This window comes from Erpetoichthys calabaricus, chromosome 14 (assembly GCF_900747795.2).
Source record: "Erpetoichthys calabaricus chromosome 14, fErpCal1.3, whole genome shotgun sequence".
Lineage (NCBI taxonomy): Eukaryota > Metazoa > Chordata > Cladistia > Polypteriformes > Polypteridae > Erpetoichthys > Erpetoichthys calabaricus.
The window spans coordinates 21,613,505-21,637,923 of NC_041407.2; the positions used below are offsets into that span (position 1 = coordinate 21,613,505).

The window sequence follows — 24,419 nt, forward strand, 5'->3', positions numbered from 1 at the left end:
CCTGTATGTGAATTGCAATTGATATTATGATATCAATACAGTGGTACTCATGCGTGCGAACAGTATTACCCTGATGATAAGCAGGGCTGGATGGGTGATTGACAATAAAATGTCAAACAGGTATGCTTAACTCTGGATTCCACGAACCCCTGGCACATTTCCATTACATTTTAGAAGTACAGGAAGGGTTTTGGTAAATTAACATGAACAATATTGGGCTTCACTGTCACTCAGTGTTTGTATCTTAGTCTTTCTGTCTCTGTGCTCTTTATGGTACCATTTTGTTTCTGTCATTGCAAAGTGGCAACAATTATGTGCAGCTTGGTGCAGTATTCTATTTTATGTTTTCCTTCTTCTTTTGTGATGATGGTAATGATGATGATTATTTATTTTCTTTGTGGTGAAAGCTGTAGGATTAGTACCCAAAAACTGCAAAGCGTCATCATAATTTCCAAAGAAACTACAAATTGTCATCATGAGTACCACTCTATGATTAGGGCTACCGTAAAATGGTGACAGCATTCATTTTCAAATGCATATTCTTACTCCTAAGGGGGTTATGAGTAGGATGCTTCATAAATTCTTCTTGTGTCCTAATTGGAGTTAGATCAAATTCTTATCCTAGTCTGACATTTAGTGCAAATCCTAGGAGTAATTCTGAAACACTGGGACCTGGTCTAACTCCTTTTCTTGTCTATAGAAATTCTGCACAGGTATTTATCAAATATCAGTGTTGGGTCCACTTCTTTTTTTCTCTCTGCATCCACTCCTTAGCAATTTTATTTCTTCTCATGGCATCTCCTTCCACTTTAATGCAGATGATGCACAGATATTCCTCTCACTTCCCTCTTACAACCCACAGATTTCAGTCCAGAACTCCAGTTGTCTATCATCTATTTCATCCTGGATACATGCTCATCACCTTAAGCAACGCTTCAAAGTCGGACATCTAGTGCTTGCCTTGTAGTTATTCTTTCTCATATTTGTCTATAAGCATTGCTTTTGAAGATGTCACCCTTTCACCATCAGTCACGATCAGGAAGAAAACTTGCTTTTTTATTGAATATTTTGGAACTTCTTAGCAGCTATGCTGCAAAGTGATACTATTATAATGACAAAGAGTTAATAATAATAAAAGTAATATAAAACACAGTGCATCCAGAAAGTATTCACAGCACATCACTTTTCCCACATTTTGTTATGTTACAGCCTTATTCCAAAATGGATTAAATTCATTTTTTTCCTCGGAATTCTACACACAACACCCCAACGTGAAAAAAGTTTACTTGAGATTTTTGCAAATTTATTAAAAATAAAAAAATTGAGAAAGCACATGTACACAAGTATTCACAGCCTTTGCCATGAAGCTCAAAATTGAGCTCAGGTGCATCCTGTTTCCCCTGATCATCCTTGAGATGTTTCTGCAGCTTAAGTGGAGTCCACCTGTTGTAAATTCAGTTGATTGGACATGATTTGGAAAGGCACACACCTGTCTATATAAGGTCCCACAGTTGACAGTTCGTGTCCGAGCACAAACCAAGCATGAAGTCAAAGGAATTGTCTGTAGACCTCTGAGACAGGATTGTCTTGAGGCACAAATCTGGGGAAGGTTACAGAAAAATTTCTGCTGCTTTGAAGGTCCCAATGAGCCCAGTGGCCTTCATCATCCGTAAGTGGAAGAAGTTCAAAACCACCAGGACTCTTCCTAGAGCTGGCTGGCCATCTAAACTGAGCGATCGGGGGAGAAGGGCCTTAGTCAGGGAGGTGACCAAGAACCCAATGGTCACTCTGTCAGACCTCCAGAGGTCCTCTGCGGAGAGAGGAGAACCTTCCAGAAGGACAACCATCTCTGCAGCAATCCACCAATCAGGCCTGTATGGTACAGTGGCCAGATGGAATCCACTCCTTAGTAAAAGGCACATGGCAGCCTGCCTGGAGTTTGCCAAAAGGCACCTGAAGGACTCTCAGACCATGAGAAACAAAATTCTCTGGTCGGATGAGACAAAGATTGAACTCTTTGGTGTGAATGCCAGGCGTCACGTTTGGAGGAAACCAGGCACCGCTCATCACCAGGCCAATACCATCCCTTCAGTGAATCATGGTGGTGGCAACATCATGCCGTGGGGATGTTTTTCAGCGGCAGGGACTGGGAGACTAGTCAGGATAAAGGGAAAGATGACTGCAGCAATGTACAGAGACATCCTGGATGAAAACCTGCTCCAGAGCGCTCTTGACCTCAGACTGGGGCGACGGTTCATCTTTCAGCAGGACAACGACCCTAAGCACACAGCCAAGATATCAAAGGATTGGCTTTAGGACAACTCTGTGAATGTCCTTGAGTGGCCCAGCCAGAGCCCAGACTTGAATCCGATTGAACATCTCTGGAGAGATCTTAAAATGGCTGTGCACCGACGCTTCCCATCCAACCTGATGGAGCTTGAGAGGTGCTGCAAAGAGGAATGGGCGAAACTGGCCAAGGATAGGTGTGCCAAGCTTGTGGCATCATATTCAAAAAGACTTGAGGCTGTAATTGTTGCCAAAGGTGCATCGACAAAGTATTGAGCAAAGGCTGTGAATACTTATGTACATGTGTTTTCTCAGTTTTTTTATTTTTAATAAATTTGCAAAAACCGCAAGTAAACTTTTTTCACGTTGTCATTATGGGGTGTTGTGTGTAGAATTCCGAGGAAAAAAATGAATTTAATCCATTTTGGAATAAGGCTGTAACATAACAAAATGTGGGAAAAGTGATGTGCTGTGAATACTTTCCGGATGCACTGTAACTAACTGCCAGTGAAGAGAAACATCTTTTAACAGGTGAATCAGCAATGCCCCCCCCCCCCCCTTCAACATTGTGTTATTCAGATCACATTGTTTGTCAGTATGTGGAAATGCAAATATTATGTAGGACACAGCAGTTGATGTTAACATATCATGGTTTGGCCCTCAATTAACATTTTTAAGGAGTGTGGCAGATAGCAAATGCACAGAGATCCATTCAAAAGTTTGTAGCTTCCTGACAGTGACCTCAAAGTTATGTATTTTAAAGTACATTACATACAGGCAATTTTTCAGTTTTGTATATAGAAATTGAAGTAATATTAATCAATTATTGATTTATTAAAAATGAAACCCTACTTTGTAGTCATAGTTTGATTATCCAAAGTAGCAGCATACTGTAGTCTCTTAACCCTATATGTTTATACAGTATGTCATGCAGCACAAATCTTGCTTGTTTGTTACTGAATTAATTACATCATTTCCCTTTTTAACAGTTGTGTTAATGAAAATACCACATACTTCTGTTCAATGACCAACCCCTATGGAATAGCATACTAAAGCATGTTCTACCAAAACTGTACTGTTCTGTAGAAGATATGTTGTCTAGCCATGCATGTTTGTGCACACTTCCCCAAAATTACCTTATTTCATTCAAGAACCTTCATGTTATTTGAATTAACAGATGTCTTCTGTTGTTGAAAGCTGATGAGGTTCATACAACAGAAGAAAGGAGAGCTTTGCAGGTGCTTGGCTGGCGTGGATCTGTGTTTTGGGATGCTACAGATTTTCGAATGGTCATAAATATAAATCTGTAAGAGGCACACTGAAACAAACGTTTCAAATACATTGGTGAAGGGTTAGTAAGTTTGTCCCTGGTCAGCTACACCACATTCACATTTTCTAGCATTCAGTCTACTGATGACCAGCTATTTCATAGCTAAAAATAAACACACTCCCAATCACATTTCTTTCTTCACAATGTTTGCATTTAGAGATACCTACCAATGTGAGTGCTTCTTTTAAAAGGTGCACTAAAGTAGAACTAGATTGATTTGTATTTTTTTCATATTACAGATTGGTAACTGTTTACTTCAGGCTTGGTCTGAAGGTGTTTATTACTTACAAAATAGAAGATCAAGTTAGAAATACAGTAAATAAAAAAAGATCTGTTGGTTCACTGTTGTAGCATCCCAGATTAATGACAATGTAAATGTGTGTACAAAGAATATAAGCACAATGACAAGAGAAACCTTGGAAGAAAATTAAGTACAAAACAAACAATAAATAATACCTGCAGTCTCTTTGGACTTGCCTCTTTTTCTATGGAACCACTTTCTAATGGATATGGTGTCTTATCCTTTTATATATGTCAAGCCATCCTTGGGCTCTAAAGAAATACTTCACCCATTTTTTAATCTCTTATTTACCCTGTTTTGTTTGTAGAAATGACTTTTTGAATCTTCAACCACTTATCCTGCAACACTTTTAAACATTTGTTTAAAACCCATTAACAACTCCATACTCCGTCAGCTTTTAACTCCTACACAAGAGTTATTTCTGATGTGGTAATACCCTCTTAATTTTATCATGCCATAGTTTAGTCTGGTGACTTGAGGTGTCTCTGTACTCCTGAGCTCCAGTGTACTGTTACAAAGCTATGTTGCCCTCTAGGCTATTATTTATATTACAAACTATTTGTTTTTCTTGTTTTGCTGCCATCAAGTGCAAGGAAGATATCTAAAGTTGTGGAGACATGCAGCAAACAAAGTAACTAATAATACAATTTACTTCCTAGAGACAGCAGGACCCCATATTTTCCTAATAGTACCCCTTTGTTACCTCCCAGTAGCTTAGGATACTTCTACTTTCCATCTACTAGTCTGCTCTTTCACCTCTTTTCCCATTAAGTGCTTACCTCCAGAGCATTTTCTAAAGTAATTCACCTTTTGAAGAGTCCAACCTTATACACTGGTACGGTGATGCCAATACTCTGTTTCCTTCCCAACATCAAGGGCCTTTTTGGGCACTGTCTTGGTCTGGTTTCATCCTGGCAACTGATTGCCCATGAAGGTCAGTGTCTTACATCTCAATCCAATTAGGTACAGTTTCAGAGGTTACTTATCTAATGCCCCAGTGGACAAAGTGTGTTTGAAAATTTAAAGGATGGATGAGTCAAAAACATTTTTTAAACATATAATGTTTCTCCTTTAATGCAATCATATTTTGCTGACAGAATTGTCAGTGAATTGAAAACAATAAATGTGATATGCATCCTTTCTTAGCTACTCTTGTTCAAATTGGGGTAGATGATGCTTACCCTTCTTGTATTTGTTCATTAAGAGCCTTTCTCAGAAAGCACAACATAAGCAAGTCAAATAGTGAAAAAATGTTAATGAAGGATCAGAATCACATCAGACTATTCTCATTTCTTATGTTGAAGGGTAAGGGTGAGATTTTTCCCAGATGTGTTTTGTATCAACAGCAGTGAAAGTACAATGGGAAACACAAGCTGAGAGAGTTCAGGAGGTGAAATTAAAAGTAAACTTATGAGTTGGTGTTCTTGTTAGGACAATATGCTGCTGCAAACACTTGACTTGCTCCTCTGAATTATCTTACCTACTTAATGAAGGCCTTGAATGGCAACTGTGACACTGTTATGGCCTGGGACTCCACTGCTAACATCTGACTAAGCCCTGGCTATTCTCCTGGCATAGCACAGCTATTGTATTTATTTATTTTGGTGACATTTTATCCAGTCAGACTTAAAAATCATAAGGAAACTGTAGCTTTCGGCATTAGCAGGTTAACAGGCTAGTTTATGGTCTCAGTGTGTGATGGGAACAGAACCTACAGTCTTGTGGTTTACAGCGTTTGATGCCTTAGCTAATTGACTGTACTCTTATTAGTCCTGCTGGATTTGTCTCCTGCAGTAAGTGACAAGGGCCTCCTGTAATAGTCTTGTTTGGGTTTAATTAACATTTGGTGTCAGAAGATATAATGAAATCTACCTTTGTGATAATCCTCACTTAGGAGCTCATTAGGAGTAGAAAGGGGGAAATGTTTACTTATTACTTATTTTTGAATAAAATCTATGCTGTTTGCTTCCTGCTGAGAGCCTATGTATACCTGGTATTAAATCCCTGCTGCTAGGCCAGAATTACCATTTTATCCAGTATTAAAACTCAGGAAAAAAACCTTTCATTTATTTGAAACATTTTGCTCAAATATTAACAACGAAACATTACACCCTCTTGGTAGTCTTTTAGTCATAAATGTCAGAGTTTATGAATGATGCAAAAAAATAGCCAGATATACTGAAAACAAATCCAGCATGACAGTTAGGAGAAAGAGTCTGCTATGGAAACTTTCCCAGAATGAGAAATAGAATAGTTTCATGTTATGTTGCACCTTTCCTAGGTTACAGTCCCAGTTTTGATATATTAAGTAATTCTGCAAGTGGAACAAGCTTTCTGCAAAGTGGCTTTTTTTTTTTCACTAATGCCCACATTGAACAATCACCCTCTTCTGTCCACGACTAAACCAAGTAACTGTGAACACTAGAGAAAAATGGCATTTATTTACTTTTAATTCTTGATTAACCTACTTAATCAACTAGCTGTTGTAGGTGCATTAGAGTTTTTAGTTTACTTAAGTAAAGAGGTTCACATTCGTAAAGTCAAAAGAATTACCACTCTCTTCTTGATTTGCATGCTGAGCTCAAGAGGCTTTTTTTGTGATCTTCAGGTGGAATGAGTTCTGTAAAATGTCCAAAGACTGGTTGACAGGACTGAGAAAGTAATGAATTTTAAATGGCAACTATCATGTGTCAAACCAAGACTATGATAGTTGTTATCCCAAAATATTTTACATGTTTCAAGCTAAACACTTTAGGCATACTTTTTGAACTCTAATTCATAATACTGATTATTGCAACAAACATAGATGTATTGGGAATGTGCTCCAGAATCACTGTGCATAATAACAAAAAAGTGCAGTGCATTGAAATGTACTGAATTTGGGCATGTTCTATAACTCAAAAAAAAAATCATAAATGTGTGTGCTTGAATAAAGCAAGAGTAGTATATACTAATGAAGAGCCATTTAAATCACAAATAACACAGTACTGACAGCTGATTTTTTCCATTACTTGACACAGACACACTATTTGTCAGGTTATAAGAATGAAGGTGCATTATTGTGGTTTTCACTCCATGGCTTGACCCACTAGACCATAATGCATACTTCAAAGCAGTAGACCTGTTAATCTTTTGCTAATCTTTTGCTTTTGCACATTTCATGGTGGAATTTTACAATAAGTGAACTGTAAAGCACAGTGATTAAAGGACAAGCTCACAGTCACACAATAAGACAGAAATAAGCATTTGAACTAATTTCTCATCCAAATAGTTATTTCTCTTGCGTTCTCCTTCACTACTCATGTGCACAAATCCCCCTACATTAATTTAATTTTCTGTCTGCTCTATGTATCTATTCCTAGTATAACATCTTGTCTAGACTTTGCTTTATATAAATGTACAAATTTAACCAAGTCATCAGGAACAAAATGTTTAATTATGTCTTGCCTGATTGCATGAAAAAGTAGCAGATAAAAACATTAAAATGTCAATAAACAAAAGCAAGATTGTGTTTTCTTGATTGTCTTTAAAGAATAGTAAGTTGTTAGAATATGGGGGTGAGTTGCTGTTAGCTTTTAAAATGGTCCCGTCTGAATTGTGTTTTATATTTTAAAGTAAAGCATAATCCAGAAGGAGCTTCAAAAACTTTAATGTAACACATTTAAGTTTTAGAATGTCAACTTTGCTGTCATATGGCATGGACTTCTAGAGGAGATGGCTAGCCAGTGAGTGCAGAAAACCTCAATGAGCAGTAATTGGCTGTTGAAAGCTGTGATGTTGTGTGTGTCTTATTAGACGGTCTTCCAGTGGCAGACCATAAAGAATTTTTTTTTTTTTTTTTTTTTTTTTTTTTTAATACTTCCACTGGGGAAAAACAAATAATCATTAATGTGTGCTAGAGAGGCAACACACATACTTTAAATTGTTTTCTAAAATCTTTAAGGACAAAACCGTTAAAGTTGAAACAAAAAAATAAGGTATGGCTAAGTTTGTTTTTGTTAATTGCATGGATACTAATGTCTTGCACTGAATATTTGGACATTCTTTCATGTATATAGACATTTTTATGGTGCTTCCTTGATTATGTCACACATCATGTTCCCAGCAGTGCTTGGGATGCAGAGTTTCAAAATAGCAATGTCTATGTGGATTACCACATGAAATAGTGGTACCAACAGAAGATGAAAATGCAGAAAGTATGAAGATATGATGATGTAATTGAACTGATGATATAAATATTAGCAAATTTTTTTTAATACCTTAACCTTGCATGTCACTACATTTTCTTCTGGAATCATGAGCCTGACTATCATGCTTCCAGAGACAGAATTGACAACGTGTTTTTTATTTGTTGTTTTTGTGTTTTTTCTTTCTGAAAAAATAATTCATTATTAATATGTTATTAAATGCTACACTTGCTTAGCCTCTTACAGGAAAAAAGTCCCAATAAAAGCTGAGCTGTAAAAAGTCACTTGAACTTGACCATTAAGAGGTAAGGATTCATCCTTTAGAGACAATAACTTTGTTATATGAACAAAGAGTGAGTGTATTGTTAGGAGTGCTCCACACTATGTTATACTATGAAAGTTAGCATTAAGGCCTATATCAGTAATGCATTCTTGTTGGGCAACATTGGAATATCTAGATAAAAAACTATGGTATCAGTCTGGCTGTTAATGATTCTGGCAAATGGTGTCACTGTGCATCAAACATGAAAAGGATTTTTGAGAAAAAGGAAAAGTGACAAGTTGGGCAGGTCATTTTATTGTGTGTTAAACTCTTAACCTTTTCATGTCTGCTATTCATCAAATTGTGTGATTCTAGGCTTTGTGTGTAGGGTAAAATAGAAGGCAGCATAGTGAGACACAAGTGGAGTGGAAATTTGGGCAAGTACAGTTGGCCAAATTGGCTGAGAGACAACTGTCTGATGGGGCAGAAAATGAGCTCCTGTTCCTTCCTTTAATTTTGTCCTTCTGTTTTCTTTCCCTCCTTTTTTATTTTTAGCATTTAGTTTAGCTATCTACTCTGCATTACTATACTGTAGATCTAGGGGATGTGGTGGATGGTCAAAATAATAAATATTTGACTTTTACCTGCAATCTTTGCTGTCAATACCGGGGCAGGCTTTCATGTTGTATTCTGTACAGCTGGTTGATTCACAGCAGGATTGTTGGTCAAGTCCTTAAGACATTGCTGGCTTCAGTCCATAAGGTGCAATGTGTATACAATGAGCAATACTGTGTGGACCATTTCATCTCCTTCTAGAAACCAAACAATGTAAAAGTGACATTTACCTCCCACCAAAACTAAAAGAACAGATTTTAAGGGTAGTCTTGATGATCAGTAATTATAAGAAAGAAAAGACTGTGAATGTCACAAAGGCAGGAACAACACAAATGCTGCCTTTGATCAGAAGCAGCTTCACTCTTCTTTTCGTCAAGAGGGGTTGACTGATTGCTGTGTTACCAACTAATGAGTTGCCTTCTTTCAGTTTTTCTTTCTTTGCAAATTTCAACTCTGATTGCTAAACTAATTAGAGCTCATCTCTTAGAAGGGAACATGGCTTTTTTCTTTTTTTTTTGCCTTTCTTCACTTAACAAAAGATCAATTTGTTAGAGGGATGTCATTATTTCCGAGTATTACATAAGCTCTGTATCTCATTCCATTTTCTGTGTCGTTTTTATTAGCAATTACTGTTCTGCTTTGACTCCCAGAGAACAAGATTGCATATGGCCCCCTTTTTTTAAGTGTAAACACAAGAAGATTGAATAGGTTGCTCTCCTTCTTTCTCTCACCACCCCACGCATCTAGAGATGCACAGGGTCTGAGAAGTGTGTGTGTGTGCAGCATGCTCCCATTGGTTGTACTTAGAAATTCTGTCCATTTATGCACAGGCAAAGCCAATAGCACAGAGCTGCTCTGGTTCCTTGGCAACAAGCAGAAAATTCTGCTTTCATAGATGGGTCTGCCAATCATCTTTAACGAATGCTCTTTTTTATATTTTACTAATAGTTGTTTAATGTTTTTTGAACATTTCTACAAGATATTTGATTATTTCATTATTCTTACTTTTCTACAGAGTATTAGATGTGTTTTGGAATAAGAGCAATAATAATTTCATTTGCATAAAAGTTAGATTGTCACTATTTTTCACTTCCTCATCAAAGAATTGGTTATAAATGTCTCAGAGATGTCCAGATCATTCAGCTACATAAAAGGATTACGTGATTGATCTGAAACAGCCCTGTTGAGTCAGGAATTTAAATGTGGGTAAGGTACTGAATAGTCTCATACTCATTACCTGTAAGTCACCCAGGCTTCTTTATAGAACACTACAAATTGAGGCAAGTCAGCTAAAAGATTTGCACTGAGTCAAGAAATTAGATCAGAATGGTTCCAAGTCACTACCTAATAACACAGCTTCTTTTGAAAGATACAACAGACTTGACTGAGAGAGTACAAAGTAAGCTACAATTGGGATGTAGGCATATTTTAAAACCTGAACCTTAAGTGCTTTCATGGACTGGGTGTTGGGCAGGGTTGTGGGGTCCAGCAGCTGTGGGGCATCTGTTGGTGAAGAGAGATTCACTGATCTTGATTCTGTATGCGGAGAGAGTGTCAACGTTGTAGAGAGGTTTACTTACCTCAACAGCGACATTCATGTCTCTGGTGGCACTTCTTATGAAGTCAGCAGACAGACTGGGAGAGCATGGGTCTTCTGAGGTCTTTAGAGTCCTGGTGCTTCCTGTTTTGCTATATGTTTGCGAGACATGTGCGTTATCCAGTGACCTGAGATGAAGATAGGACTCCTTCAATACCATGTCTCTTTGGAGAATCCTAGGGTACCTCTGGTTTGAGTTTGTGTCGAATGAGCGGTTGCTCATGGAGTCCTGAATGAGACACATTCTCTGCATTGTGAGGGAGTGTCAGTTATGGCACTACGGCCATGTGGCGTGATTCCCTGAGGGTGATCAGACTCTCAAGATCCTCATTATTATCGATCCAAGCTGCTGGACCAGGCCAAGGAGATGACCATGTAACACCTGGCTGTGGCAGATAGATTGTCATATCTGAAGGGTGTGAGTGGACTGTGTGTCTTCCTGGAGGGGTTGCCAACCAGGATCCCAAGCTGTTTCATCATGTGGTGGGTGTACCAATGCATGCTCCCCAACCTGACCTGACCTGACTTGACCTGAAGTACAGTGTTGCATTCTTTTCAATTCAGCTATTGTTAAGCATGTATATTTTAGTGTTTGAAATAGAGAGAGACTTATCAAAGACCATTGTTGTATTTTATAAAGGCAATACTATGACCAGGATGCATATGAATATAATGACACTGGGAAGAACATATTAGGATCCCAGTTTTAACTTTGGATATTAAATGAACTCATTTGACTTCTATTTGAGTTGGGCTTTGGCAATTATTTACTTTGGCAATGAGAGGCAAGTAGTGCACTGAACTATTAGAAGAGGTAAACATTGGCCAGTGGCACAAACTTAAATTTATCAAACCCCTTTTAATTGCCTAGGCAAATCGCCACTTTGAGCTCAACATTTAAATGCAAGTAAATGTTTAACATGTTTTAAGTTTTTTAAATTCTCAAATCCTACTTAAGACCTCTTTTACTCAACAGTGGTAAATGGAAGACCACCTCTTCCCACACCCACTATAAACATCAATATATCTTAATTTGAAGTTGTCTAAATTATTCTCTCCTTGTTCTCCTGCACAAATATGTTCATAAAAAATAAAGAGCTCCTCTTCCTGCACCCCTATAAACCTTGATAAATTTTAATTCGAAGTTGTGTACGTTATCCCCTTCTTGTTTTCCCGCACAAATATGTGCATATGTTTGTATGCTTAATTCATACCTATTGTGGTGCCCGGCGGGCGTTCATGCCCGGCCGGGACGCCCAGGAGGACCGGATGAGGGCTTGTGGATCCTCGGGAACATGAGGGGGCATCCTCCCTGGTTGCTGTGGGGACCACGGGTACAGAGCTTGGAAGCTCATCCCTGTAGGGGCTCGTGGTCACCGCCAGGGGGGCGCCCCAATGCCTTGGGAGTGTTGGACCTCAGTACTTCCGCCACACCGGGAAGTACTGGGGGGAAGAGATTTGGAGACACCTGGTGGACAGGGGTGTGGCTACGAGCCCCAGGATGGAGCTGGAGCCCTTCCGGGGTGAATAAAAGGGTCCGCCTCCCCCCAGTCGGGGGCAAGAGTCGGGTGGAAGAAGGACGAAGCTTGGTAGAGAGGAGTGGATGTGGTCCGGAGACTAATAAGGCATTGTGTTGTGGCCAGGACTTAAAGGGATGATTGGTGCTTCAGCACTGGGTATTGTGCTCACTACTGTTGTAAATATTAGTGTAAATAAACGTGTGTGGTGAATCAACATGTCTACCTGTCTGTGTCCGGGCTGTTCCCCACACTATATACTTGCAGGAAAGAGTGTTCTAGCCTGCCTTTCTTATCAAAATGTACTTGCAGCAACTCCAGTATAAAACTGTGTATGGTCTGAATTTTTATTAATTACTTTGCATGTTTAGAAACCTTTTATTAAGTACAGCCTTTAATTTCTCCATGAATAACCGTTCTCACTGAGTAAACTAGAACTCCATAATACATAATATGTCTTCCCTAAGAAAAGTGTTTAATCTTTGCCACCCTTCTTGCAAGACCCATAGTATATGACTGCATGCTCTACTGGTCATCTGCATTTTTTGACTTGCATTGTTGTAACCTACAGTTGTTTTCCACAATAGAGCCATTTCTGCCTGGATTGTTTGGCTGAAGTATGGGTTGGTTCACCTTAGAATAGCTTTTCACTACTTTTGTTTTCCACTGGTACTAATGCACAGAATTTGACAAATGTGGTAGTATATACAATAAAACAAGTTTTACTTTTAAGGCAACATGCCCAAAGTTGTTATTACATTTAAAACTGTCCCAGAGACATGTAGTAAAAATCAGTGTATGCCGATAGTCTTATCTTGATTAATCTTTATGACATTGTGGCATAAGCTACCAGTAGTGGGTTTGGCAATGCTGAAAGCTGTGGGCAGTGGCTACACAGATAGCTCAGCTCTTACCACTGGCTGATTTGTGGTGGGAGAGCACTAGTTTAACCTTCCTCTTATGTTAGCTTTCTGTTACTATCTCTTATGTTAACAGGTGGGTTTTGACCCGTGTCTTTAATCAGCCATACTACCCTCAAAACAATTATTTATCATCCAATTTTTTTCCTTACCTCTTGGTTACTTTGTTACGCTTCCTTGTCCATTAAAAGAATGTTTTTAATATTTTTGCTGTGACCTCATGAGCTTTTACTTTAACAGTATACCTCTCGTTTTCAATTTTAAAAAATGATTAAATGAACCTCAAGAGAATTATTTAAATAAATAAAAGGTTGTTATGTTACCTGACTATTACTGAGGGGTATTAGAACACATCTCTTAAATAAATTTGTTATATATATTTTTTATTATAATATTAATTACTATAGTAACATCTATGGTGTTACGGGTCAAATTTGACCCATATATATTTATTTCAAAGAAAAAGGCAAAAAAGTATTTTCAAAAATAACTTTAATATAAATGGAAAGCTAAACAAGCAAATCTCAAAATGTGGATTTGCAAGGTCAAACAACGAACAATCAAGCAAATCAAACCAATAGAAATGAGGCACTAGTTCCAAAAAACGTCTGTGTGCAAGAACATGCATGTGCATTTAGATGCATGTGTGGCAAAAAGTGACACTTTTTTAGTGTGCTTCTACTGCAAAAAATATATTTGCAAAGAACAGAGTATGTTTGTCTTTCTGTCTTTATTGCTAGGGCAGACCTGACACCTCTTTCTTTTAGAATCAGGTGGGGTTGTGGCTGTGGCTGTGTAGGTTGATGTTGAGGCAGTGCTGGCCGAAGAGGATGCTGGCACTGATGCACTTTGTGTTGCTGATGGTGTGGAAGGAGTGCTACGTGAGCTCTGCAGCTGTCTGACCAAGGCTGCAGCGGCTGGGTCCCGGGGTACCCGTTCCCTTCGCTCAATGTGTGCCTTGACAAGGGAACTTCCTAACTCCTCAAGAAACATTCTCCGCTTGTTTTTTCTGGTTGAGTTCCACCCTAGGTGAATGTGGGTTCACAACACAAATGCATTGTATGCAGACACATCTAGAATGTTATAAAACACAACCATTGGCCATCTCCTGGTCATTCTCTGGCAAGTGTAGGTGGCAGTCAGCTTGTCCAGGTTGTCCACTCCACCTTTGTTTTTATTATAGTCCAAGATAATTATGGGATTTTTGTCACTTGCTGATGACACAGCTGCGTCTTTGTGAAAAGTGGACATAAGTATCACACTCCGGTGTTTTTTTGAACAATATGAAACAACCGTGGTGGTGTCTGTAAAAGCAAATTTTGAAGAAACTGGAGCCCTGTCCTTCACCTGCAAAATTTCGGCAGGCAGGTCAGGTTTTTTTTACTGTGCCCACCATGGTAAGTTTCTACCTGAGAAGTTCTTGTCCAAGGGCATAGCTGGTAAAGAAATTGTCACATGTGATATTGTGACCCCGCAGTCCAGTAGTCATATCGAGGACTACACGTTTTCCTTGATTTTTCTCAGGAATGCCACTTGCATGCTTGCCTGTGTAAATCTGCATATTCCATGCATAGCTGTTTTTTTGCATCACAGGCTGCCCAAAGTTTTATGCCGTATTTCCCTGGCTTACTAGGCATGTACTGCCGGAAAGGGCATTTTCCACGGAAAGGGACAAAACGTTCATCTACTGTTACCTCTGGCCCTGGGTTGAACATCAGTGGAAGGAGCTGCACCCACCTTTCCCAGACATCCCTGATGGGAGCAAGCTTGTCAGATTTTTCTCTAGTTTCTCTGTTGTCAAATCTAAGGACACTCGATATCATTCGAAATGACTGAAGTGACATTGTTGCCCGGAAAATATTTCTGCCTGTCGACGCATCCCAGAGACTATCAGTGGTCTCATTGCTGGATTTGTAAACACCAGCAAGAAGAACACCACCAATATAAGCATCCAGGTATTCCTCATCAGTGTCATTCCACATGTCGCCATGAACCTTTTTTCCTTCTAGGTTTGTCATAGCAATCATGACTTTCTTTAGTGACAATGGCATAAACAGATCAAAACATTTCTTGATGTCACTTACTCTCGTCACAGCAAACCTTGTGATTCCAGGGGTCATTTTGATGACATTTACAGCAGCTGCCTTGCCATGTAAGTCAAGTCGTACTGAGCTCCAACAGATGTTACCACTTTTGGATTTGAACGTTTCAGCAGGAGTGAGTGCAGCTTCAGCATCAGTGACCTCCTCATCAGACTCGTCAGATGTGTCTGTGCCTTCTGGTAGATACTCTACAATGTCTTCCTCCTCGGAAACCTGCTCATCTGTATCACTATGCTGTTCTGTGTCCTCTGCCTCATTTTCAGAAAAGATATGATCCAGAGCTTGGCTTACTGTAAATCTTCTTCTCATTTTTGACTGCTGCAAACAGGAGATGTGTATTCTGCAAGTCACCAACGCTAAACTAAATTTGTCTTATGCAAGCCTTACATGTCTGAATATGTCTGTCTTTGTTTGTTTGTTTTGTTTGTTCAGGTAAGGAGACACACAGGCAAAGAGAGAAGCCCCTCAAAGTGTGTTTATGATTTTTGTTTTGACCCTAACTATTGTTTTATAACCTTAAATTATAACTGGGTCAAAACTGACCCTACCAACACAAAGGTAATAATTTTCACCAGAGCTTTTTATAATTTAGTACAATTTTTTTTTTGTTTTATTTTAATTAAATACAGATTCCTGACAAAGTCAAAAAGCCTTGATGCAATAAACAAAATTAGGTAGTAGTTTTATGCATTTAAATAGTAAAACGGGTCGGTGCTGACCCTAACACAAGAGGAAATTAACTGTGTAATACAGTGTTTCCCCTTTGTAGTTTTTATTCATGAGGACGTTGTTTGCTTATGGCACTGAGAAATTATTTAATAATAAAAGTGATAATTCAATAATGTATAGTATACAATGTAAAATATAAAGTGATGCAATTTTACAACAAAAAAGAAATATATGCAAATAATTTTCATTGAATTACAATTAAAGAAAATTCTTGCATACTAATTTTTAAACTCACAAAAGTTGTGTCTATAATAAAGCCATTCAAATTCTTAATTCAATTGTAGTTTCTAACTTTGTATAATAGGTAGGAGGTTAGAACATAGTAGTTTATTTTGCATTGGAAGTTAAATTATTGAAATTGGATGAGAATTGTGGGAATGCATTTGCTTCAAGGTCAGTGGAGTCATGTTATTGCTTAAAAGCAGAGTCCGGCGTCTGTCTTAAAGATATTTATTTACAAGAAGCTTTAGAGGGAAGGTGTGCCACATTGAGGGACTTCAGTTGCTAAGTTCTTGCTACCCACTGTTTTCAGTCATAGGAGAAATAATAATATATTGCATGGGCAAAATACACATATATATTGAAAAATTATCAAGATTTACAGAGTGTTTTTATATCTAAAAGATTATGTAGCCCTGGCTACTAACTTGCCTATCGTACACGTTTTGCCAGCTGCATCCAATAGGTTTTTTGTCAAAGTTTACCATGTGGTGGGAATACTGGGCTGCTCTTCTTCTTTTAGGTCATGTCTAAGAGATGAAAAAAATGTAACTAAGTGGTTTTATTTCCATTAATAGTAAAATACTCTCAGAAAAATATTTATTTTGTTATTGTGCCATGAACCAGTATAGATCAAAGACATGGTTGGTGCCTGATTGTGCTTGCCCTTTTAGCATTTACAGTTTAAACCTCCCCCACTGGTCTCCACCCCATTCCATCCCACCCCACCACTTGACTACATTTTTCCAGGGCCCATTGAAACAGATCTTTTGTCCTAGACAGTTTCCCTCAATTAGGGTAGTATGTAAAGTTTCAATAAGCAGAACACTTGAACATAACATCTGAAAACACATTCCGTTTTAAAACTTGAATATTAAATGCTAGCCCAGAAAATGAGCAGGCTTGTTTTCAATTAACCTTTTTGTTTTCATACCTTTCCTCTCAAACTTCTGCTCATTTCCTTTGGCCCCAAGTAGTGCGTGCCTTACACTGGGAGTTAGAAATAATATTCTTCAGCTGCTATGTTTCATTACATTGCAGGAAACAAAGGCTGCGGTGGAAGAAGCTAGGGCTCTGCGGAGTAGGATCCATCTTGCAGAGGCAGCTCAGAAGCAGGCTCGAGGAATGGAGATGGACTATGAAGAGATCATTCACCTTTTGGAGGCTGAGATTTCTGAACTGAAATTACAGCTGGCTGATCAGCCAAGTCATATCAAAGTGAGTAAACAGAAAAACCAGAGCAAGGCAGACATTGGTCCCTGGCTTGATGCCTGCAGCAGCCAAGCCAGTTCCTCTAAGTCTGTTCCATAGTTTCCTTTTCTCTTGTTCCCTGTAAAGTAGGTCAGTGTTTGCTTTGTATTATTCAGTAACTGGGATGAAGGTGCAATGAAGGGTTTAATGTGATCTTTATGACGTCTGTTTAGGAAGTTATTTTTAGGATTAAATAAAATTGGCTAGCAACTTTATATAGGTCATTGGCACATACAAGACTGTCAAAGCATTCTCATATTTTTTGTTGATTTATTTGTGTTAAATGCATATTTTTTCCCAAATGTCCCTTTTTATTTTTTATTTGAGACGTGGATTTCAAAATACTTATGCTTAGAAAGCTGCAGGCAAGTTGCATAACCTTCGTAATTTTGGAGTACTCCTCGAAAACAGCTAATCATTCACTCACATTAAAACACACACACACTCAATTGTCAGAGCGATCTAGTCAGACTGCTCTTAATGTTGCACTTCTCTGCATTTTGTGCCTCTTTGCTTTAAAATTACCTGTAGAAGAATTCCCATCAGTTCATTAGTTTACATCCTCCCACCACCATGCCATGAAGGGCATAGATATCAGTCTTTGGATTTACAGGTGCTTCAGCTATTTCTAGAAGTTAGCATATGAGTTTTTTTTTTGTTTTTCTTTTAAATTAACATTGCCCTCCTTTATGTCTACAATCCTATGTGATCCTTAGTGTGCATCTAGTTTCTCAGTTCTTTTTTTTATTCCTTTTTGGCTTAACCCATAAGAAACTTTGCCACATTCATGGAATAACGTATCTCACAGGCATGCCCAGTGGTTGACTTTGTTTTGAAACCACAAGGAAGGCTCAAGTTGTACATGCTAGTCTCACCTCCCTAGGTCTACCCATGTGCTCGTTGGCCTTTCTTGTCAAATGCCTTGTTCATGTTAAATGTTGTGTTTACTTTGAAAGATGCAACAACACTTGCATGTTTTTTTATTCTGCCAGGCATTTGGGAAAGTTTCATTAATCAGCTAATAGTCTGTGGCTTTAGATATTTTGGATAAATCTAGGTTGTCAATATTTTACATCCATTCACCTATTTAATATGATGTTAAGCTTGAACAGTAAATCATTCTTGAGAGATTTTGTATTCATACTTTAAGTAGTAAAGGGCACCTTTTAAGTCATGCTATTAAGTAGAAGGATATATGTTGTGTACTGCCTTCCTTTTTCTAGTTTCACTATATTTATCCAGTCACCTGCTAAAGTGTGATGTTATCTACTGCAAAAAGGCCCACGTGCACTTTTCATCCCAGTAGTCTGTTTGAGATCACTGTTCTTTTTTATTCTTGTCATCTCTCAAAATTGTACAATGTATGTATGTCCCTGTGCTTCTCTTTTCAAATGGTGGCAGGGGTACCCAAGTCCTAGATAGTAAAAACTAGGCACATGCTGATTAACTCACTAACTGAAGGTAGAATTGAAAATGGTAAGTAATACCAGTAATCTTCAACAGATCCCTGGAGCTATGTGAAGTTCCTTCCTGCCTTAAGCGTTCCACAATTATCCCGGTTCCAAAGAAAACCTCCATCGCAGGGTTAAATGACTACAGGCCAGTCGCCCTGACGTCTGTGGTCATGAAATCCTTTGAAAGACTGGTGTTGACCTACCTGAAGGACATTACAGACCCCCTGCTTGACCCCCTACAGTTTGCTTACTGAGCAAACAGGTCAGTGGATGATGCAATCAACATGGGACTGCACTACATCCTGCAACATCTCGACTCTCCAGGGACATATGCTAGGATCCTGTTTGTGGACTTCAGCTCGGCGTTCAATACTATCATTCCAGAAGTCCTCCACACCAAACTCACTTGGCTCACTGTACCAGCTCCCATCTCCCAGTGGATCAAAAACTCCCTGACAGATAGGAAGCAGCAAGTGAGACTGGGAAAAATCACATCCAGCACACGAACAGTCAGCACTGGCGCCCCCCAGGGATGTGTCCTCTCTCCTCTGCTCTTCTCCCTCTACACAAATGACTGCACCTCAAGAGACCCGTCTGTTAAAATCTTGAAGTTCACAGATGATATGACAGTCATTGGCCTCATCAAGGACAGTGACGAGTCTGTATACAGACGAGAGGTCGAACAGCTGGCTCTCTGGTGTGGTCAAAACAACCTGGAGCTGAACAAGCTTAAAACTGTGGAGATGACAGTGGACTTCAGGAGGAGCCCCCCAGTGCTGCCCCCTCTCACACTACTCAACAACATTGTGTCTGCTGTGGAAAACTTTAGGTTTCTGGGATCCACAATTTCCCAGGACCTAAAGTGGGAACTAAACATAAACACAATTGTTAAAAAGGCCCAGCAGAGGTTGTACTTCCTGCGCCAGCTCAGGAAATTCAACCTGCCTCAGGAGCTGCTCATCCAATTTTACTCTGCAGTAATCCAGTCTGTTCTCTGTTCATCTGTCACAGTCTGGTTTGGCTCAGCCACAAAGCAGGACAGGAACAGACTTCAACGGACAGTCAGGATTGCAGAAAAAATCATTGGTGTTGATCTGCCCTCCATTCAAGACTTATACAGATCTCGAGTCAGGAAACGGGCAGAAAACATCATTGCAGACCCATCACACCCTGGTTACAACCTTTTTCAACTTCTTCCCTCTGGTAGGCGCTACAGAGCACTGTACGCCAAAACTACCAGACATGTGAACAGTTTCTTTCCTCAGGCCATCACTCTCATGAACACTTAAGTCAATCTCACAGCATCAGGGACAATACTAGGTAAAACCGGAGTCCAATTCCTTGTATGTGTACATATACTTGGCCAATAAAGCTGATTCTGATAGAATGTTATCATCTGCCACTCCCAGTGGCTCCCATAAGCAACAGTACTCACAAGTTTATACAATGCATTCTCAAGGCAGAATTTTCTTAAGCCTTTGAAAAGACCACGCCTTTTAGATATGGATGTGTAGAACTCCATGTTTAAATTGCTTAATACAGTCAAAGCCCTGCTAGTGCTGGCATTGCTGTCTTAATAACCTGCAAATGTAAATTTTTTCACTTAGAGGTGTACTCACTTTTGTAGCCAGCGGTTTAGACATTAATTGCTGTGTGGGTTATTTTGAGGGGACAACAAATTTACACTGTTATACAAGTTGTACACTGACTACTTTACATTGTATCAAAGTATTATATCTTCAGTGTTGTCCCATGAAAAGATAAAATATTTACAAAAATGTGAAGGGTGTACTCACTTTTGTGAGATACTGTATGTATGTGTTTATGTATTGTGAGAACATATCCCCCATCCAACTGCTCAGAGCTCTTACACTTTCATACATTGGATAGAATTGTTTAAAAGTACACTTTTTATGCCTTTTTTCTGTTGATTCCTGGAGGCATTCTTATCATGAACTTAGTAGGCTTTCCTGGGTCCAGCTTATCTGTCTACCAAGAGATTTGAAAGCGAGGAAGGTGGAGAGGGGGAAGGGAAAAAAATCAATATCTCAATCAATAGTATGTTGCCTCCAGATTTTATTTATTTTTTTTTTAACCCTTTTTGTTTCTTTTGAAAGCAGTGTCTCTGTTCCCACAGGTGTTATAGGCCTTCTGTTAGATCATTATTATGTTGATATTGTTTTAGGAGGAGCTACAGGATTTGAAAAAAAGAGTGGCAGTTCTGGAGTGCCAGCTTCGTAAATCTGAGGTCACAAAGAAGACTTATGAGGTCTCTACAGAAAAATTGCTGAAATTTGTTGAGGTATAGTAATACTTGTTAAGAATGTCCCCTTATGTTGTTCTATTTATTTGGTTTGGAGATCTGGTAGGCCCAGATAAATTAAGTCCTAGAAAATATGTACATTAGCTCTAAAGTGCACCAGGTAATCTTTCACAGGCTGTCCCCAGTGAAAGCATATTTTCGAAACAATGCTGACTCTTGCAGCTCATTCTCACGCACATAGGCGGGGCCCAGGGGGTTCAGGCCATGTTTGCATTGCAGAGCTATCTTACACTAACAAAATGATACAAAAAAACAACAAAAAAACACGTGTTGTAGGGTTACATCCATTAAGTTTTATACACTTTTAATAGTTAATAGTGAATAGACCCCCTTAGGAAAGTGAACAGTTCCAAAAAAAAATAAAAATAAAACTGTCAGTTTGTTTTCTGCACCTGTTTTCAGTTAGTAAAAAGCAGAAATCTGAGATAACTGGATATAATTATGTCTGTGTTTTGGCTTCTTCTTTTTTTAAATCTCAATCAAACAGTGCAATAAAAATAACAGGCACTATCTGTAATATACTGATTGAGGGATTAATAGTAGAAAGAGACTTAGAATTAAGCCAAACTTGAACATGTGGTGTCACAAAAGCAGGTTCTGTCTGAGATTCTCCTTCAGAAATCAAAATTCTGTTGTGTTGTTATTGTAGTTTTCATACCCTGATACTAACATCTGTGCGTCGCTTTCAATGTTTAACACTGTGCCTGATTTCATCAAGCTGTGGTGGTACTAAAGAATTCTAAAAGCATAGTCATAATCATTTACTGTAGCTGAGTTGCGTTCTAAGATGCAGGTGGCATTGATCATGTTTACAGATATCAAATGGAAAGCTATTTGCTTTGAAAATGCATGCAGTGGATATATATTTTGATCTATTGATCACTGAGTATTTACTGTATCTATTTTTAAATCGGTGGCAATCTTGAAAAGCACACATTAAACTCGTTATTTTAAATCAGTGGCAATCTTGAAAAGCACACATTAAACTCATTATTTTATGTGGGACAAAGTAAATAATATTTATCTAAGCAAAGAATGGTAGTTACTCATGAAATCGAGATTTAACTTAACAAGTCTCACTTGAATATTCCTCGTTTTACAATCACTGCTCAATTGGTTCCATGAACGCAAAGTTTCTCATTAACTCAAAACGACAACTTACGATTATGCACACACTTGAAATATTTAAAGCACCTCAAGAAACAATCATTAAGAACATCTGCCATGACTCAAAAAAGCACAGGGGAGAGTGCAACATCTACACATTGAGTAACTGTCACTTTAAGTGTGAAGCTGATGGGATGCTTAATGTATTATGGAACAGCTTGATAAAGAAGCAGAAGAACATATATAATGGAGTCCGTGTCAGTCTTTTCAGCAGGTGAATGAAACATAATACTTGATCAATAATAACACAAAAAAGGAAATGCATCCTCTGTTAATAAAGTGAGAGAGGAATTTGTGAATTGCGTTATTAAATATTAATACAATTATTCAAATGAAAAAGATTATTTGAATTTTTCAGTCCGATTGTGAACATACTAGTTTATGAATGTCACACTTTAAACATTTAAAACAATATCAATCAAACTTTTATTTATATAGCACCTTTCATATATGAAATGCAGCTCAAAGTGCTTTACATATAGAATAAAATCAAAACAGAAAGAAAATAGCAGCATACACCTTAGGCAATTAGAGAGAGAGTTTATTTTATATAAATGTCTTTTAACTAATAGTTAAAATATATTTATATAAAATAAACTAAGAGAGACTAAGATAATGGGGGCCCCTCAAAAAAAATTTAAAATAAATAAAAACACAACTAAAAAGCCAGACTTAAAAGATCCACCTTTAGCTTTTTAAAACAAGGAAGTGATTCTGCTTCTCTAATACCACTGGTAGTGGTATTCCATAGTTTTGGTGCATAATGGTTAAATGCCGACTCCCCTTTATATTTATTAATTTTGGTTATGTAATAATGTAAAAATGTGTGCAGCACACATTTTGTAACAAGTAAAAATTATATATAAGAACCTACTTATGAATTACCAGAATATAAATTTAAATGCAAACATATGTTTCAAACTTTGCAACCAAAAAGAAAGCCACAACTTTTGTCACTGGGTGGGATTGGGGCTGACAACTTTGAATGTCATTCCGGCTAAGCAGAACTTACCTTTGCATTGATGCTGTCATGATTTGTACAAGTGCAATCTGTTGTGCTAATCTCATTTGGGACATCTAAAGAACATTACCTTGTGTCACTAATAAAACGTAGGATAAATGTCATGTATGGCTTTACATAATTGTATACAAAGTTGTTTTTTCCCAATCTGTTGTCATAAAATGTCATGGGATCTGAGCAATCTTTTATCAGTATCTTTTACTGGTGGTGTAAAACCCCAAAGAATAATCTGAGTTCCCTTACCCATTGTATTTTGAAGGAATGGGTGCACCATGGATCCTAAAGAGTTGTTGGATGAAACATGACGTTTTATACATTAAATATAACCACAAACATCTATATAAAATTCATCAGTACAAGTAATATACTATATGGCAAGTTTTTGTAACTAGTGTTTCTATTTTACTGGCTGATTGTCAAATTTGTCTTTGTAATGTTTCGCAAGTGAGACTATTATAAGAATAATAAAGAGATTGATTGCAATTAATTATTGTAGTTTGTAATTGAATCTGTTTAACCTCTTAGACCCAACGTTAGACCCAAGTGTTTTTCCGGCTGCGAAAACCCTGCTAAAAGTGTCTGTCCTGAATGTCACTCGGGCAACTGCACAGATGTGTCTTCCGTAAGCATTAGAGCTGAGAATCACTCAGGCTGTAAAAGTGCTGTCAGTGCTGCCATTCTTTGGAGAAATTATGTCTGATTTCAGGTTTTCACTAATTATGAAATATATGCACTTTTCCATCAATGAAGACTTTGATGAGAATACCCATCCAGCACCCAAACAGAAGAAAATTTAGGAGATATACCAGGCCACTGTAGCAAAATTTCGGAGCATTTACATTCTGGACTGTGGTGTTGGCATTGATTAAAGTCTCATGGCTTATAAGGGTAGACTATCATTGATACAGTACATTGTATCAAAAAGAGCAATATTTGACATAAATGTTTACCAGCTTTGTGAATCTAAAATGTGATACATTTGGAATTTGTCCCTTTCCCTGTGTACAAAACCAATGTTTGATCCAAAATGCAATCAGTACAGCACTGCTAGGTCATTGGTGCTGCTGGATAAAGGTTACTTTGTAACCATGGACAATTTTTATACTTTGCCAGAGCTATTTGACATCTTGCTGCAGAG

General features: G+C 38.2%; 1 protein-coding gene across 5 annotated transcripts in view; it reads left to right on the forward strand.

Annotated features, from left to right (window-relative positions):
* stxbp4 (syntaxin binding protein 4) overlaps positions 1 to 24,419 on the forward strand; it is a 184,544-nt gene that overhangs the window by 108,738 nt on the left and 51,387 nt on the right. For all 5 annotated transcript variants that reach the window (XM_028818679.2, XM_028818677.2, XM_028818680.2 and 2 more), the window contains 2 exons: positions 17,107 to 17,283; positions 20,956 to 21,072. In XM_028818679.2, the coding sequence (XP_028674512.2) occupies positions 17,107 to 17,283; positions 20,956 to 21,072 (294 nt within the window). The remainder of the gene's footprint in view (positions 1 to 17,106; positions 17,284 to 20,955; positions 21,073 to 24,419) is intronic.